The 17,719-nt window shown below is 39.2% G+C and overlaps 1 protein-coding gene across 1 annotated transcript in view; it reads right to left on the bottom strand.

The window, feature by feature from the left end:
• Window positions 1–355: 355 nt before the first annotated feature.
• LOC114667105 (NADH dehydrogenase [ubiquinone] iron-sulfur protein 2, mitochondrial-like) overlaps window positions 356–17,719 on the bottom strand; it is a 31,963-nt gene continuing 14,599 nt past the window's right edge. The window contains exons 5-7 of the mRNA XM_028822243.2: window positions 15,958–16,070; window positions 878–952; window positions 356–361 (exon numbers count right to left, since the gene is read on the bottom strand). Of these exons, the coding sequence (XP_028678076.2) occupies window positions 356–361; window positions 878–952; window positions 15,958–16,070 (194 nt within the window). The remainder of the gene's footprint in view (window positions 362–877; window positions 953–15,957; window positions 16,071–17,719) is intronic.

The raw sequence follows: 17,719 nt of genomic DNA, 5'->3' as shown, positions 1-17,719 counted from the left end.
TTATGGAGCTGTTTCTGGACAAAGGCAGAACCGTAACAGACAGTTTCTTCACAGCGCTTTCTCTAGCTAATACACTGCTGCACCACAACACAACTCTGCTTTGCATCATAAGTAAAATGGGACTTCCACCTGCAGCTATAGTCACTTTAGTACATAAGCAAATCGGCACACTAATTTTTAAAATATGGACTCTGAAAGGAAACTTCAAAGATTACAGTCTTCCTCATTTCAAGGCACTGTAATATTGCTACTGAACTGTGTTCATCCCTGTTTTCTTAGAAAGGGAGAGAGTTCTATGCTTAATTAATCTGTATTATATTCTGTTCATCTTTCAGCCAGTCTCAAAGACAGCCAGTTACTGCTGGGAAAAAAAAAGATCCCAATAATGCTAACAACCACATTTTACAGTGAAGATGGTTAAATATCTTGCACTATGAACATCACATTAGCTTCAGTTCCACTTCAGATTATCAGAGCACAATATTTTAACTACCACTCTGTAATATTATCCAGGTGACCCATGTGAGTAAGGACACACATCTTTGTTTGCCCAACGTTGTCATGATCTCATAAAGAAACTTCTCGTAGAATGCCTAAATTTGCCGTCCATTAATATCAATGATAATTGTATCCACTGACTCTGACTTCAGAGTCACAATTGGTATTGCACTATTTTTCATAAAAAAATAAAGTTGTCCAACCACTGACTACAAATGGATTGCCAGGTCTTTTGTTGAAGGAAATATCTTGATCTTTACTAATAGATTCCTACTATATCTTTGGAATGTACTTAAATACTGCAGTAGCAAAAGACAGCTGTGGATATTCTATGGTAATGAAAATGGTTAAACAGCATATTTATAAATATAACATTTACCTGATGAACTCCACCAGGCCTGACATAGGCAGCATGCATTCGAGCTCCTGACACCCTCTCATAAAACTCAAACATCTGAAACACAAAATAACCAATATTTATGCTGGGCAATAATGGCAAAATTCAATATCACAATATTATGATGTTTAATCAATATTTAAATGTATTAATAAAGATAATACCATGCCACCAAAGCACCAGTACTCTGTTAAAATGTGTTTTGCAAGCTTTACACAGTATTTCAAAATTTAACCAAACGTAAAACAATTTCCAGATAGATAATTTGCTTTTATTTACTTTAGTAATGTTAAGGTATATTGCATATACCGGTATAAGTGTCACACAATGATAAAGATTTTAAACAGTATTTTAAGTATAAAGATTTTAACAGTATGTAATGATAGTTTGCAACCTTTATACTTACAGTACGTGTGAATCATACATCTATGAATAAAATATTGGTCGTTTCAGGTGCCCAACCCGGAAAAATAACATAGCTGTCTACATAACGTAGACAGGATATCAATCTAAATGCTGTTGCTGCTACTAATAACAACAATGATCATCTGACTTCACTGTCTATGTGCAACGCAGACTCGGCAGCTTACATGTTCTCACTGTCGGGTGTGCATGCGTGCTTGCAAAACAAAAACATTACCTCTTTTTCAATTAGTATCAGAAGACAGAGAAATACATGCTGCAAGCGAAGAAGAGAATTTGTAAATTAGACATGATCCCCCCCCCCCCCCCCCCCCCAAAAAAAGCAAATCCATGAAAACAAAATTACAAATGCTAAAACAGAGCACATTGCTAAGGAAATGCATCCCGTTTATATGGTGTAAAAAGAGTAATTTAAAAATTTACTTAAAATACTAGACCCAAAGTGTACAATGCCAAGTCACATGTACTTCACCAAAGCAGTGCCCCCACAACCAAGTATGAAGAATGCAGGCATTCTGTGGTCAGTTCACATACTTGAATCATATACTGTATAAGCACAATATTAATAAGAACTGTAAACTACAAATGCTTACAAACCACATTCCTCAGTAATTAAAATCTAAGTAAAAGGAAAACAGTTAGATAATTATTTCCTAAAACACATGGCCTCTGCAAGATATCACTTTAAACTTCTACACAGTGAAGAGCGTGTATTGTTATGTGTGTGTTTTCAGTGTTGAGTTTGAAAACAGTGCTCGAACAAAATGGGTCTCTTCAGAATTTATTTGTACCTACAGTCATATGAAAAAGTTTGGGAACCCCCTCTCTGCCTGCATAATAATTTACTCTGCTTTCAACAAAAAGATAACAGTGGTATGTCTTTCATTTCCTAGGAACATCTGAGTACTGGGGTATTTTCCGAACAAAGATTTTTAGTGAAGCAGTATTTAGTTGTATGAAATTAAATCAAATATGAAAAACTGGCTGTGCAAAAATGTGGGTACCCTTGTAATTTTGTGGATTTGAATGCATGCAACTGCTCAATACTGATTACTTGCAACACCAGATTGGTTGGATTACTTTGTTCAACACTAGAATTACCAGAGCCAACGAAAAAACTCGTAAATCCGGCCCACCTTAAATCCCTCCACACCTCTCCGTCAGCCTCTTTTGTCTTGTAAATGCATTTGTAAGCCCAAGCAGCCTGCTATACCATCCCTCCACCGCCTCAGCACGGGCAAGAAGTTACTGCCTTGATTGATTATCTGGGAGTGAGCTACCCAGAATTGTAAGGGGAAATAATTGGATGTGTGTTTTGTATCTACAATAATCTATGTAAACATATCGTTAAAACAGAAACGTTTTTCATGTTTTAGTAATAAATGACAAAATGTAGACATGAACTGTATAATGTATGAAGGCCAAATATCAAATAAACACTTTCACAAAAGGTGCAAGTACAATACGACCGCTTCTGTGGTGCAGCGGTTAGATCTGCCGACTTATAATTCAGAGGTCGTGAGTTCAAAACCATCTCCCCCGCAAATTTACTGTTTTGAGTAGAGAGCTACTCTTATTGTTAATATTATACAATAAAAACATACATTTGATTTGTGTCTGTAACAGCCGGTGTAAATTTATAGCACTTCTAAAAGTTAGCATTTTTCTTTTCACTTTTATTCTTTCAGCTATGATCACGATACAAATATCCACCAACCCCACATCCCCGATTATCGGACGCAGTTATTTTTTATCTGAAACTGGGAATAACTATAGATGTGAGTGGTGTTTTGAGACAATGGAACTGGAAATTCTCTGATATGGAGGGATAAAAGCGGACACACAAATGCTGGTTCATTTTCAAATAATATTGCATTAGTGCGACAATGTTTTCTGATTGGTACTATTCAGGATTTTTTGCCGGGTGCTGAGCCAACATCGTGAACCAGAAGGCGTGGGCTTATTCAGTGTGAGCACGAGCATGCGGGTGGCCAGTTGCTGTGTTCTATAACACACTTGACTTGGCGGCAATCAACGCACATATACTGTACAAGGCATGCACGGGGGCCATTAAGAAAAGAAGTGTTCATGGCTCACCTTGCAGAGGAACTTAGTAGTCGCTTCTTACAAGAAAAGGCGATGGATAAAGCAAGAGAGGATGCAACATCGATAAACATCCTCCCCCCAGCCCCTTCAGTGTAATAGTAACCACAGCACAGAGAGAAGTGTGTACATTGCAACAGGTACACATGTTGTAAATGTAGGAAGGATGGTCCTTGGGTGTGCGGAAACTGTTAACATTTGAATCTGATGATTGCATATAGCGTGGAATTGACCTCTCTGTACTATTGGCCTCTGCAAGATATCACTTTAAATTTCTACACAGTGAAGAGCGTGTATTGTTATGTGTGTGTTTTCAGTGTTGAGTTTGAAAACAGTGCTCGAACAAAATGGGTCTCTTCAGAATTTATTTGTACCTACAGTCATATGAAAAAGTTTGGGAACCCCCTCTCAGCCTGCATAATAATTTACTCTACTTTCAACAAAAAGATAACAGTGGTATGTCTTTCATTTCCTAGGAACGTCTGAGTACTGGGGTGTTTTCCGAACAAAGATTTTTAGTGAAGCAGTATTTAGTTGAATGAAATTAAATCAAATGTGAAAAACTGGTTTTGCAAAAATTTGGGCCCAACTGTAATTTTGCTGATTTGAATGCATGTAACTGCTTAATACTGATTACTTGCAACACCAAATTGGATAGATTAGCTCGTTAAGCTCTGAACTTCATAGATAGGTGTGTCCAATTATGAGAAAAGGTATTTAAGGTGGTCAATTGCAAGTTGTGCTTCCCTTTGACTCTCCTCTTAAGAGTGACAGCATGGGATCCTCAAAGCAACTCTCAAAAGATCTGAAAACAAAGATTGTTCAGTATCATGGTTTAGGGGAAGGCCACAAAAAGCTCTCTCAGCGGTTTAAACGGTCAGTTTTAACTGTAAGGAATGTAATCAGGAAATGGAAGGTCACAGGCACAGTTGCTGTTAAACCCAGGTCTGGCAGGCCAAGAAGAATACAGGAGCGGCAAGCGGCACATGCGCAGGATTGGTTACAGACAACCCACAGATCACCTCCAAAGACCTGCAAGAACATCTTGCTGCAGATCAGCACAATTTCTGCACTCACACCACAAATAGAGTCGCTTGTTATATGCAGATGCTCATTTAGACAAGCCACACTCATTATGGAACAAAGTGCTTTGGACTGATGAGACAAAAATTGAGTTATTTGGTCATAACAAAAAGTGCTTTGCATGGTGGAAGAAGAACACCGCATTCCAAGAAAAACACCTACTGTTAAATTTGGTGGAGGTTCCATCATGCTGTGGGCTAGCTTAGGGACTGGGGCGCTTGGTAAAGTCGAGAGTCTGATGAATTCATAGATAGATAGATAGATAGATACAGTGGTGTGAAAAACTATTTGCCCCCTTCCTGATTTCTTATTCTTTTGCATGTTTGTCACACAAAATGTTTCTGATAATCAAACACATTTAACCATTAGTCAAATATAACACAAGTAAACACAAAATGCAGTTTGTAAATGGTGGTTTTTATTATTTAGGGAGAAAAAAAAATCCAAACCTACAAGGCCCTGTGTGAAAAAGTAATTGCCCCCTGACCCTAATAACTGGTTGGGCCACCTTTAGCAGCAATAACTGCAATCAAGCGTTTGCGATAACTTGCAATGAGTCTTTTACAGCGCTCTGGAGGAATTTTGGCCCACTCATCTTTGCAAAATTGTTGTAATTCAGCTTTATTTGAGGGTTTTCTAGCATGAACCGCCTTTTTAAGGTCATGCCATAGCATCTCAATTGGATTCAGGTCAGGACTTTGACTAGGCCACTCCAAAGTCTTCATTTTGTTTTTCTTCAGCCATTCAGAGGTGGATTTGCTGGTGTGTTTTGGGTCATTGTCCTGTTGCAGCACCCAAGATCGCTTCAGCTTGAGTTGACGAACAGATGGCCGGACATTCTCCTTCAGGATTTTTTGGTAGACAGTAGAATTCATGGTTCCATCTATCACAGCAAGCCTTCCAGGTCCTGAAGCAGCAAAACAACCCCATACCATCACACTACCACCACCATATTTTACTGTTGGTATGATGTTCTTTTTCTGAAATGCTGTGTTCCTTTTACGCCAGATGTAACGGGACATTTGCCTTCCAAAAAGTTCAACATTTGACTCATCAGTCCACAAGGTATTTTCCCAAAAGTCTTGGCAATCATTGAGATGTTTCTTAGCAAAATTGAGACGAGCCCTAATGTTCTTTTTGCTTAACAGTGGTTTGCGTCTTGGAAATCTGCCATGCAGGCCGTTTTTGCCCAGTCTCTTTCTTATGGTGGAGTCGTGAACACTGACCTTAATTGAGGCAAGTGAGGCCTGCAGTTCTTTAGACGTTGTCCTGGGGTCTTTTGTGACCTCTCGGATGACTCGTCTCTGCGCTCTTGGGGTAATTTTGGTCGGCCGGCCACTCCTGGGAAGGTTCACCACTGTTCCATGTTTTTGCCATTTGTGGATAATGGCTCTCACTGTGGTTCGCTGGAGTCCCAAAGCTTTAGAAATGGCTTTATAACCTTTACCAGACTGATAGATCTCAATTACTTCTGTTCTCATTTGTTACTGAATTTCTTTGGATCTTGGCATGATGTCGAGCTTTTGAGGTGCTTTTGGTCTACTTCTCTGTGTCAGGCAGCTCCTGTTTAAGTGATTTCTTGATTGAAACAGGTGTGGCAGTAATCAGGCCTGGGGGTGGCTACGGAAATTGAACTCAGGTGTGATACACCACAGTTAGGTTATTTTTTAACAAGGGGGCAATTACTTTTTCACACAGGGCCATGTAGGTTTGGATTTTTTTTCTCCCTAAATAATAAAAACCACCATTTACAAACTGCATTTTGCGTGTACTTGTGTTATATTTGACTAATGGTTAAATGTGTTTGATGATCAGAAACATTTTGTGTGACAAACATGCAAAAGAATAAGAAATCAGGAAGGGGGCAAATAGTTTTTCACACCACTGTAGATGACACTTCATTAATCCCAAGGGGAAATTCAACAAATTCTTCAGGATTACGTTCAAGCATCAGTCACAAAGTTGAAGTTACGCAGGGCTTGGATATTCCAACAAGACAATGATCCAAAACACAGTTCAAAATCTACAAAGGCATTCATGCAGAGGGAGAAGTACAATGTTCTGGAATGGCCGTCACAGTCCCCCGACTTGAATATCATTGAAAATCTATGGGATAATTTGAAGCAGGCTGTCCATGCTCGGCAGCCATCAAATTTAACTGAACTGGAGAGATTTTGTATGGAAGAATTCACCTTCACCTGAACGATTCAAAAACCGAGGTCATTGTTTTTAGTCCTGACCGCAAACAGACCCTACCCCTTGGCCTTGACTTTCTTCCCATTCCAGTAACTTCGTCTGTTTCCAATCTTGGAATCAAAATGGATATGGTCCTGAAAATGGATGCTCAAGTCAACAGCACAGTAAAATCCTGCTTTTTCCATCTCAGGCGAATTGCCAAACTCAAACCAATTCTGCCTTACCACCTCCTGGAATCAGTAATCCATGCATTCATTACGTCCCGGCTCGACTATTCAAATTCCTGCCTATATGGTATTAGTAAAGCCACTCTTTCTAGACTCCAATTGGTTCAAAATGCGGCTGCAAGGCTTTTAACTGGAAGCAGCAGAAGCCAACACCTTACACCGATTTTAAAAACCCTACACTGGCTCCCGGTTAGCTTCAGAATTGATTTTAAGATACTCCTCTTAACCTATAAGGCACTAAATGGTCTAGCCCCTGCCTACTTGAGTGTCTTGCTCCATCGTCACAATCCCCCTCGTGTTCTTAGATCCGCAGATCAGCTGCTCCTAACCGTTCCCAAGGCACGTTTTAAAGTTCGTGGTGAAAGAGCTTTTTCCGTCTGTGCACCTAGGCTCTGGAACTCCTTACCTTTAGTGGTTAGGCAAGCCGCTTCATTCGCCCACATTCAAATCACACCTAAAAACGCACTTCTTCACATTGGCTTTTAATTCTTAACCTGTCTTATTTCCACTTGCTTTTTGCTATTTCTCTGTTTTATTGGGTCCCCTGACCTGTTTTTAGTGTCTCTGTTTTAATTCTCTCTTAATGTTTGTTTTAATATTTTGCTTTTAGTCTTGCTTGTTTTAACTGTACAGCGCTTCGGTCAGTTGTAATGCTGTGTTTTTAAGCGCTTAACAAATAAAAAAAAAAAAAATGGTATGGTATGGTAAGAATGATACCTCCATCCAGAATCTAGACACTCATCAAAGATTATAGGAGGAGTCTAGAGGATGTTATATTTGCAAAAGGAGGCTCAACTAAGTATTGATGTAATCGCTCTGTTGGGGTGCCCAAATTTATGCACCTGTCTAATTTTGTTATGATGCATATTGCATATTTTCTGTTAATCCAACAAACTTAATGTCACTGCTGAAACACTACTGTTTCCATAGGCATGTCATATATTAGTGCAAAATACCAACAGATATTAGCAGTACAGACGTTATGAACTTCTTCAATGAGAAAATTAAAAATATAAGATCCCAGATCTCTGCATCACACTACAAACCAAATACTGGCTTAGCAGACCCTGTCTCACATTGCACTCAGCACTTTAGTAATTTTAATCCTGTAACTGAGCAGGAAGTCTCAACTTTAATTTCTAAAATGAAGCCCACTACTTGTTCCCTAGATCCAGTGCCAACAAAACTAGTAAAAAGTGCAATGAATGTTCTTGCAGCGCCTATTCTAAACATTATCAGGAGTTCATTACTGCATGGCACAGTACCTGATACACTAAAAGTGTCAGTCATTAAACCATTACTTAAAAAGTCAGACCTAGATCCACACATACTAAATAATTATAGGCCTATTTCAAATCTACCGTTTCTCTCTAAAATACTAGAAAAAGTAGTCGTCAATCAGCTTCAGTCACACCTTACGCATTACAATTTATTTGAGAAATTCCAGTCTGGTTTTCACACTGGTCATAGTACAGAAACGGCACTAACACGGGTTGTAAACGACATTCTGATATCCTCCGATGAAGGAAACTCCACTGTAATTATGTTGTTGGACTTAAGTGCAGCATTTGACACCATCGACCATTCTATTTTACTACACAGGCTAGAAAATGATGTTGGGTTTACAGGCACCGTGCTCGCTTGGTTTAGTTCTTACTTATCAAATCGATTCCAATATGTACAGAAATGTGCTGACAGTACTCCATCACTATACACAGAAGTTCAATATGGTGTCCCGCGGGGCTCAGTACTGGGACCTCTACTGTTTTCACTTTACATGCTTCCACTGGGATCTATCATTAGGAAAAATAATGTTAATTTTCACTCGTATGCAGATGACACCCAGTTATACCTTTCATTTAAATCAGATGAAGTTTCTCCGATGTTGTCTTTAATTAGTTGTGTTAGTGAATTAAAGGAGTGGATGAATGAGAACTACTTGTATTTAAATACAGTGATCCCTCGCTATATCGCGCTTCGCCTTTCGCGGCTTCACTCCATCGCGGATTTTATATGTAAGCATATTTAAATATATATAGCGGATTTTTTGCTGGTTCGCGGATTTCTGCAGACAATGGGTCTTTTAATTTCTGGTACATGCTTCCTCAGTTGGTTTGCCCAGTTGATTTCATACAAGGGACGCTATTGGCAGATGGCTGAGAAGCTAGATTGCTTACTCTCTCTCTCTCTCTCTTGCGCAGACTTTCTTTGATCCTGACGTAGGGGGATTGAGCAGGGGGGCTGTTTGCACACCTAGACGATACGGACACTCATCTAAAAATGCTGAAAGATTATCTTCACGTTGGTATCTTTTGTGCAGCTGCTCCCTGAAACGACATCCTGCACAGTGCTTCGCATACTTAAAAGCTCGAAGGGCACGTATTGATTTTTGACTGAAAAACAAACTCTGTCTCTCTCTCTCCCTGCTCCTGACGGAGGGGGTGTGAGCTGCCGCCTTCAACAGCTTTGTGCCGCGGTGCTTTGCATACTTAAAAGAAAACAGCCCTATTGATTTGTTTGCTAGAGATTGTTTTCTCTATCTATGTGACATTCTGTGCTCCTGACACGCACTCCTTTAAAGAGGAAGATATGTTTGCATTCTTTAAATTGTGAGACAGAACTGTCATCTCTGTCTTGTCATGGAGCACAGTTTAAACTTTTGAAAAAGAGACAAATGTTTGTTTGCAGTGTTTGAATAACGTTCCTGTCTCTCTACAACCTCCTGTGTTTCTGTGCAAATCTGTGACCCAAGCATGACAATATCAAAATAACCATATAAACATATGGTTTCTACTTCGCGGATTTTCTTATTTCGTGGGTGGCTCTGGAACGCAACCCCCGTGATGGAGGAGGGATTACTGTACAGATAAAACAGAGATGTTAACTGTTGGAGGGAATGACGCTGATCATAACAATATTTTGTCATCTTTTAACTCAGTTGGAATCCCAATTAATTTTACTGAATCAGCCCGCAATCTAGGAGTTATCTTTGACTCTAGCATGTCATTTAAAGCGCATATTACAAAGTTGTCCAAAACAGGTTTCTTCCATCTTAAAAATGTTAGGAAATTAAGGCGCTTTCTAAATAAACAGGATTCTGAGAAATTAATTCATGCATTTATCTCTAGTAGGATTGACTACTGCAATGCAGTGTTCACTGGATGTTCAAACTGTTCTTTATACAGCCTCCAGTTAATCCAAAATGCGGCTGCGAGAATTATTACAAGAACAAGAAAATACGAACACATAATTCCAGTTCTTAAATCCTTACACTGGCTCCTGGTTACGTTTAGGGCAGATTTCAAAATCCTTCTTTTAACATATAAAGCATTAAATGGCCGAGGTCCAGCTTACTTGTCTGAACTTATCATGACTTACAAACCAGAGCGCACATTAAGATCTCAAGATACCGGTCTGCTTATGGTTCCAAGGATTAATAAAATAACAATGGGAGGTTGAGCTTTTAGTTACAGGGCCCCTAAACTGTGGAATGGTCTGCCTGCTACTATAAGAGATGCCCCTTCGGTCTCAGCTTTTAAATCCCGGCTGAAGACTCACTACTTCAGTTTAGCATATCCTGACTAGAGCTGCTGATTAACTGTACATACTGCATCTCTGTTGTTAGTCATTAGCACTAAAACATAAGTAACATGATAGTTATAATTGGATACTAACCCTCACCTATTCTGTTTCTCTTCTTGGTACTCAAATGTGGCACTTGGTGCCACGGCCCACCTGCCAAGTTGTTTTGCCTGCCTAAGGTAAAGTCATCCCTGATGGAGGATCGCAGGAATCGTGAGAAAGAGGGGTCCTTTCATCAGATTGGCTGGCCCAACACTGTTTCAGCCGTGGAATGGCCAAATGGGGGAGGCAGCTTGATGGATGAGGTCTCCAGGAGTCTAAAATTATCTAAATCTTATTATGTGATATCATCTACTGTTAAATTCTGCTCCGTACTTCTAAAAAAATGTTTTATTTTTTATTGAGGATTTGTTCTGTGTATTGTATTGTATTGTATTGACCCCCTTCTTTTGACACCCACTGCACGCCCAACCTACCTGGAAAAGGGTCTCTCTTTGAACTACCTTTCCCAAGGCCTGTTAAAGCCCATTGCGGCACTTCCTGTGTGATTTTGGGCTATACAAAAATAAACTGTATTGTATTGTATTGTATTAAAAGGAAGTTGCTACTTTGAAAGCTCAGCCAATGATAAATAAAAATCCAAAGAATTAACGAGGGGTTCCCAAACTTTTTCATATGACTGTATATATGTGTATTACATTTGAGTTTCTATCTTGTTGCTTAATTATGTAGACATTTTAGAGATGTAAAAGATAAGAAAAGAAATTCCACAACATTGAGACGTTGAGACTGCAAGCCCTTTAAAAATTCCCTGTTGTTCACTGAACACAACTCAGAGAGACTCGGAAACAAGCAAGAGGAGAGACCAACAGACAACACAGAGTGAGGCAATACAACACAATATTTCAGTATCAGATCAGGAATGTTATGGGAAGAAAATTAAGAGGGGCACGTGGAGGAAGGTAAGGGAAGGGGTTTATTAGGAGATGCAGCAACTGCTCAGAGTGGAACAGCACAAGCCAAATCACTTGAAACAGGATCTTAATTGAGGCAAAAGTGCACAAAAAGCACAGGTGCCACACACGTCCAGTATCACTGGACTGCTTAAATAAAACAAACAAAACAAAAAAAAAAAAAAACACTACTGCTCTATATGCCAGGAGCCATCAGAAAAATCAGAATAATCTAGACATGAACAGGCCATTCAGTCCAACAACGCTTGCCAGTCCTATCCACTGAATTCTTCTAAAATAAAATCAAGTCTAGTTTTGAAAGTCCTACTGCCTACCACACTACTTGGTAGCGTATTCTATGGGTCTATGGTTCTCTGTGTAAACAAAATCTTCATAAAGTTTGTGCGAAATTTACACTTAAGTTTTCAACTGTGTCCCCCTCTTCTTGATGAAACCGTTTTAAAGTAACAGTCTCAATCCACTGTACTAACTTCCTTCATAATTTTAGTTGCAGTGATCACAAAAATGTAACTGTGGCCTACGATTATTGTGCGGAGTAGCATAACATGACTATGTAATGTTTTGTAGGAAACATTCCTAGTGTTCTAGGAAGAGGTGTTCAAAAAAGAGGCACAGTACTATTATCTTTATTAACATGTATTTAATTATATTGATAGATATCGTAATATTGTGATATTGAATTTTGTCAGCATTGCCCAGCACTAATTTATTCATTACAATCTACTGTTTTAAAAACAAATTTAAGAACAATAAAGCTGAATATCATTGGCATTAAAATAGTAGGAGATACCATTAAGAGAATCAATAATTTGAGCTGGAAGAAGCATATACTGTGAAAACAAGATAAGTCTGGGGACACACAAGTCAAAGAAGCAGAAGTACACTCAGAAATATACTCCACAGAGATGAAGAAACTCCTATCAGATAAACATGAGGTGAAGCAAGCCTAAGCTGAATCAGTGATGCCCACAGAATGATTTAGAGGGTCTTATGATCAACCATATCAAAAGGCCAAACTAAGATCAAGCAATACGAACACAGGACATTCATCTGCGTCTGAAGCCATTAATAAATCACTGAATACTTTAAGGAGAGCTGCTTCTGTGTAGTGATGTTTTCTGTGGAGTTTGTGTTCTACTTGTAGGGCAGACGCAGAGATTGCATGCTTTAATTTACTCAGTATTGTGGGAACTGTCACGGGTTGTAGGATAGAAAGACAAACTTATCTATACTCTTGGGCTTAACACTAGAATTACCAGAGCCTACAAAAAAACTCGTATATCCGGCCCATCTTAAATCGCTTCTTAAATCCGTTCACACCTCTCCGCCAGCATCTTTGTCCTCTAAATGTGCTGATAAAAGACAAGCTGCCAGCAGCCGGCTACTCCATCCCCCCACCGACTTAGAACGTGAGCGAAGTTTTCCCAGCTCACGCCTTGATTGATTATGTGGGAGTGAAGTGGAGTTTTACAGTGGAAATAAGAGATTATTATTCTAAAGTAATCTGTGTAAACACATTGTTAAAACAGAAACTTTGTCATATTTTAGTAATAAATGTTACAAAATGTAGTAGGCATAAACTATAGAATGTGTAAAGCCCGAGTTCCAAAGATCAAATAAACACTTTCCCAAAAGCTTCAAGGACAATACAACAGTCTCTGTGGCGTAGCGCGTTAAGATTTGCCTCTTAGAACACAACAGCTCTGCCGCCTCTCAGACCTGAGTTCGATTCCCTGCTAGGGATAACATGTTGCTTTTTTTTTTTTTTCTTTTTAACCTCAAACGGACATAAAATTTATAAATTGGTATGCACTGTCAGTTAATGAGATCGTTATATTTTCATGTGGGATGCTCCTTTTAAAATATTTTTTTAACAATTGAGACTGCAATTAACAGGAACAACTGTCCTTATAACTGTTATTTTTAAGATCCATAACACACAGACAGGCGAGCACTGCGTAATAGGGAGACAGACAGGCAGAGATATATAAATAAACAGGGAAGGCACATGTACTGAAAGAAAAAAAAGATCAACGTGCGTTGTTCCTGTAGCACTGAATGAGCTCACCCACTCTAACATCACCCCTCCCCCCATCTGACTCTCTAAGTAACAACAACGCACGTTGATCTTTTTTTTCTTTCAGTACATGTGCCTTCCCTGTTTATTTATATATCTCTGCCTGTCTGTCTCCCTATTACGCAGTGCTCGCCTGTCTGTGTGTTATGGATCTTAAAAATAACAGTTATAAGGACAGTTGTTCCTGTTAATTGCAGTCTCAATTGTTAAAAAAATATTTTAAAAGGAGCATCCCACATGAAAATATAACGATCTCATTAACTGACAGTGCATACCAATTTATAAATTTTATGTCCGTTTGAGGTTAAAAAGAAAAAAAAAAAAAAGCAACATGTTATCCCTAGCGGGGAATCGAACTCAGGTCTGAGAGGCGGCAGAGCTGTTGTGTTCTAAGAGGCAAATCTTAACGCGCTACGCCACAGAGACTGTTGTATTGTCCTTGAAGCTTTTGGGAAAGTGTTTATTTGATCTTTGGAACTCGGGCTTTACACATTCTATAGTTTATGCCTACTACATTTTGTAACATTTATTACTAAAATATGACAAAGTTTCTGTTTTAACAATGTGTTTACACAGATTACTTTAGAATAATGATCTCTTATTTCCACTGTAAAACTCCACTTCACTCCCACATAATCAATCAAGGCGTGAGCTGGGAAAACTTCGCTCAAGTTCTAAGTCGGTGGGGGGATGGAATAGCCGGCTGCTGGCAGATTGTCTTTTATCAGCACATTTAGAGGACAAAGGATGCTGGCGGAGAGGTGTGAACGGATTTAAGAAGCGATTTAAGGTGGGCCGGATATACGAGTTTTTCGTAGGCTCTGGTAATTCTAGTGTTAAGTGATGCTCTATACCAAGTAACAATGTTTCAAACTTATTCTAAAACACCCTTTCAGATGGGCATTAGTTGCAGAAATGTTTTTCTTTGTAAGGTGGCACACTTAATGTAAATTGGTTTTCCATCACTGTAGATGATTACACTTGCTGTTTGCATCAACCATCTGCAGACAGCTTAGCAGCTGTTTCTCAATTACATGTCTGCTGGCAAGACCAATTCTTGAGCTTTATGGAACCTTCAGAAAAACTATTACATACCTTGGGTTTTTAGTGACCCAACATATATACTCACACATATGGGATGTATATGTCAAGTCACAAGTAATCATAACTGTGTAATCTTTTATTGAATACCTCTTCCCTGAACACCACACAATTTTAAACAAATTTTTAATATTTAAATAATTCCTACAAAACATAAAATAAATTACACTGTCATATTCTGCTACTCAGCACAATAAATCAGACCACAGTTACATTTTTGTGATCAAAGCAACAACATGGTTCCTGGCCCATACAGCAGCAGTCAATTTTCTTGAAGATCAGTGATATTGGACACAAATCTTTTACTCCCTAAGGAATGAGGTATGTAAACAATTGTTTATTACTTTACAGTTCTTATTAATATAGTACTTACGCTTTGTAAGGATTAAATGTGTGGTTTGACCACAGATTTGTTCTGCACATAAAATAGCCAATTGATTTAACATCCGAGTGAACGTTTTGCCTGCATTCTTCACTTTTGTGTGAGCACTGCTTTAGTGAAGTGTAGGTGACTTAGCATTATACACATTGGGTCTGGCGTTTTGAGTGTATTTTTAAATTTCTCTTTTTACACCACATAAATGGGATGCATTTCCTTAGCATGTGCTCAGTTATAATATTTGTAATTTTGTTCACGGATTTGCTTTTTTGTCATACAGGCATCCACTGGCAAATGACTTAGTGGTTATAAACTGACTCCAAATTCACATCACTTTTCTATTATGCTGCATGTCAAAAGAAACTGCTGCTCGTCTATTCAGACACTTGCTGTTTATACTAGGGTGGCTGTTCCAGATGTGCAAAAGGGTTGTTTGTATTACCACCCTTTACATCAACGTGCTGCTAGCAAAGTTTACATATTGCGTTAATTTGGCCAGTGTCGGTAATTTACAAATTCTCTTCTTTGCTATTAGTGTGTATTTATGTGCCTTCCATTGATAATTTAAACAGAGGTAACATTTTTGTTTTGCAAGGGCACACATACACCAGTCAGTGAAAGCATGTTGTGAGCTGCTGAGTTTGCATTGAATACAGTGAAGTCAGATTATTATAATTATTATTATTTAAAGAACTAGCTGTGTTATTTTTGTGGATCAGGCAGCTAAAATGCCAAAATTTTATTAACAGACTTATGATTTACACACAAGTAAACTATCATTAAATACAAATAAAACTAAAAATCGTTATCATTGCTTGAAACCAATACCGGTACTGGCAATATACCATACAGCAGAAACCAACATTAAAAAAAATACATGTTAAAATAAACAGAAACTCGAGACATTGTAATCTTACCTTTTCTCTCTCTTCAAACATCCAGAAAAAAGGTGTCATTGCTCCAATATCCAAAGCATGGGTGGTGATTGCCATGATGTGATTTAATATTCGTGTGAGCTCACCAAATAAGACTGAAAAAGAGCAACAATCACAAGTAGCACAAAAAATTAAGACATTAAAAAAATCAATTTAAGACATTGCTCCACTGCTGTAATTTCCAAGACTTAAAAAAATATACAAAAAAATAAATTACAAAGTAAAATACCACAGGAGTTGTTTGTTCACAGACTGAGGACGATGACGTGCTGGTGAAAAAGTAAAAGCAAGGTGAAAAGGTTTTAGAATTGTCTGCCATCTATTGTAATGAGGAATGTTTGATTGCTGTCAAAAAATTGTGGATGAACTGTCTGCACTCATAGTGGGTCATGGAGCATGCAAATCAAGTGGCATTTTGTGCTTTATGTAGAGCTGTCTTAAAACTTGATATACCCGACACTGTTTTAATGCTGGACAGATTTCATCTTACTCAAGCAGACAAAGACCCAGTGCAGTGTGGAAAGAAAAACAGAAGGGAGACTGGTCATCTGTGTGAATGAGAAATGGAGTAAAAGGGAGCACCAGGTCCAGATGGTGTGTCACCCTCCTGTCTTAAAGTCTGTGCTGATCAGCTGGCCCCCATATTTACACAGATCTTCAACAGATCCTTGGAGCTATGTGAAGTTCCCTCCTGCCTTAAGCATTCCACAATTATCCCGGTTCCAAAGAAAACCTCCATCGCAGGGTTAAATGACTACAGGCCAGTCGCCCTGACGTTTGTGGTCATGAAATCCTTTGAAAGACTGGTGTTGACCTACCTGAAGGACATTACAGGCCCCCTGCTTGACCCCCTACAGTTTGCTTACCGAGCAAACAGGTCAGTGGATGATGCAATCAACATGGGACTGCACTACATCCTACAACATCTCGACTCTTCAGGGACATATGCTAGGATCCTGTTTGTGGACTTCAGCTCGGCGTTCAATACTATCATTCCAGAAGTCCTCCACACCAAACTCACTTGGCTCACTGTACCAGCTCCCATCTCCCATTGGATCACAAACTTCCTGACAGATAGGAAGCAGCAAGTGAGACTGGGAAAAATCACATCCAGCACACGAACAGTCAGCACTGGCGCCCCCCAGGGATGTGTCCTCTCTCCTCTGCTCTTCTCCCTCTACACAAATGACTGCACCTCAAGAGACCCGTCTGTTAAAATCCTGAAGTTCGCAGATGATATGACAGTCATTGGCCTCATCAAGGACAGTGACGAGTCTGTATACAGACGAGAGGTCGAACAGCTGGCCCTCTGGTGCGGTCAAAACAACCTGGAGCTGAACAAGCTTAAAACTGTGGAGATGACAGTGGACTTCAGGAGGAGCCCCCCAGTGCTGCCCCCTCTCACACTACTCAACAGCATTGTGTCTGCTGTGGAAAACTTTAGGTTTCTGGGATCCACAATTTCTCAGGACCTAAAGTGGGAACTAAACATAAACACAATTGTTAAAAAGGCCCAGCAGAGGTTGTACTTCCTGCGCCAGCTCAGGAAGTTCAACCTGCCTCAAGAGCTGCTCATCCAATTTTACTCTGCAGTAATCCAGTCTGTTCTCTGTTCATCTATCACAGTCTGGTTTGGCTCAGCCACAAAACAGGACAGGAACAGACTTCAACGGACAGTCAGGATTGCAGAAAAAATCATTGGTGTTGATCTGCCCTCCATTCAAGACTTATACAGATCTCGAGT

This window comes from Erpetoichthys calabaricus, chromosome 16, assembly GCF_900747795.2.
Source record: "Erpetoichthys calabaricus chromosome 16, fErpCal1.3, whole genome shotgun sequence".
Lineage (NCBI taxonomy): Eukaryota > Metazoa > Chordata > Cladistia > Polypteriformes > Polypteridae > Erpetoichthys > Erpetoichthys calabaricus.
This window is presented reverse-complemented; position numbering and strand designations above follow the sequence as displayed.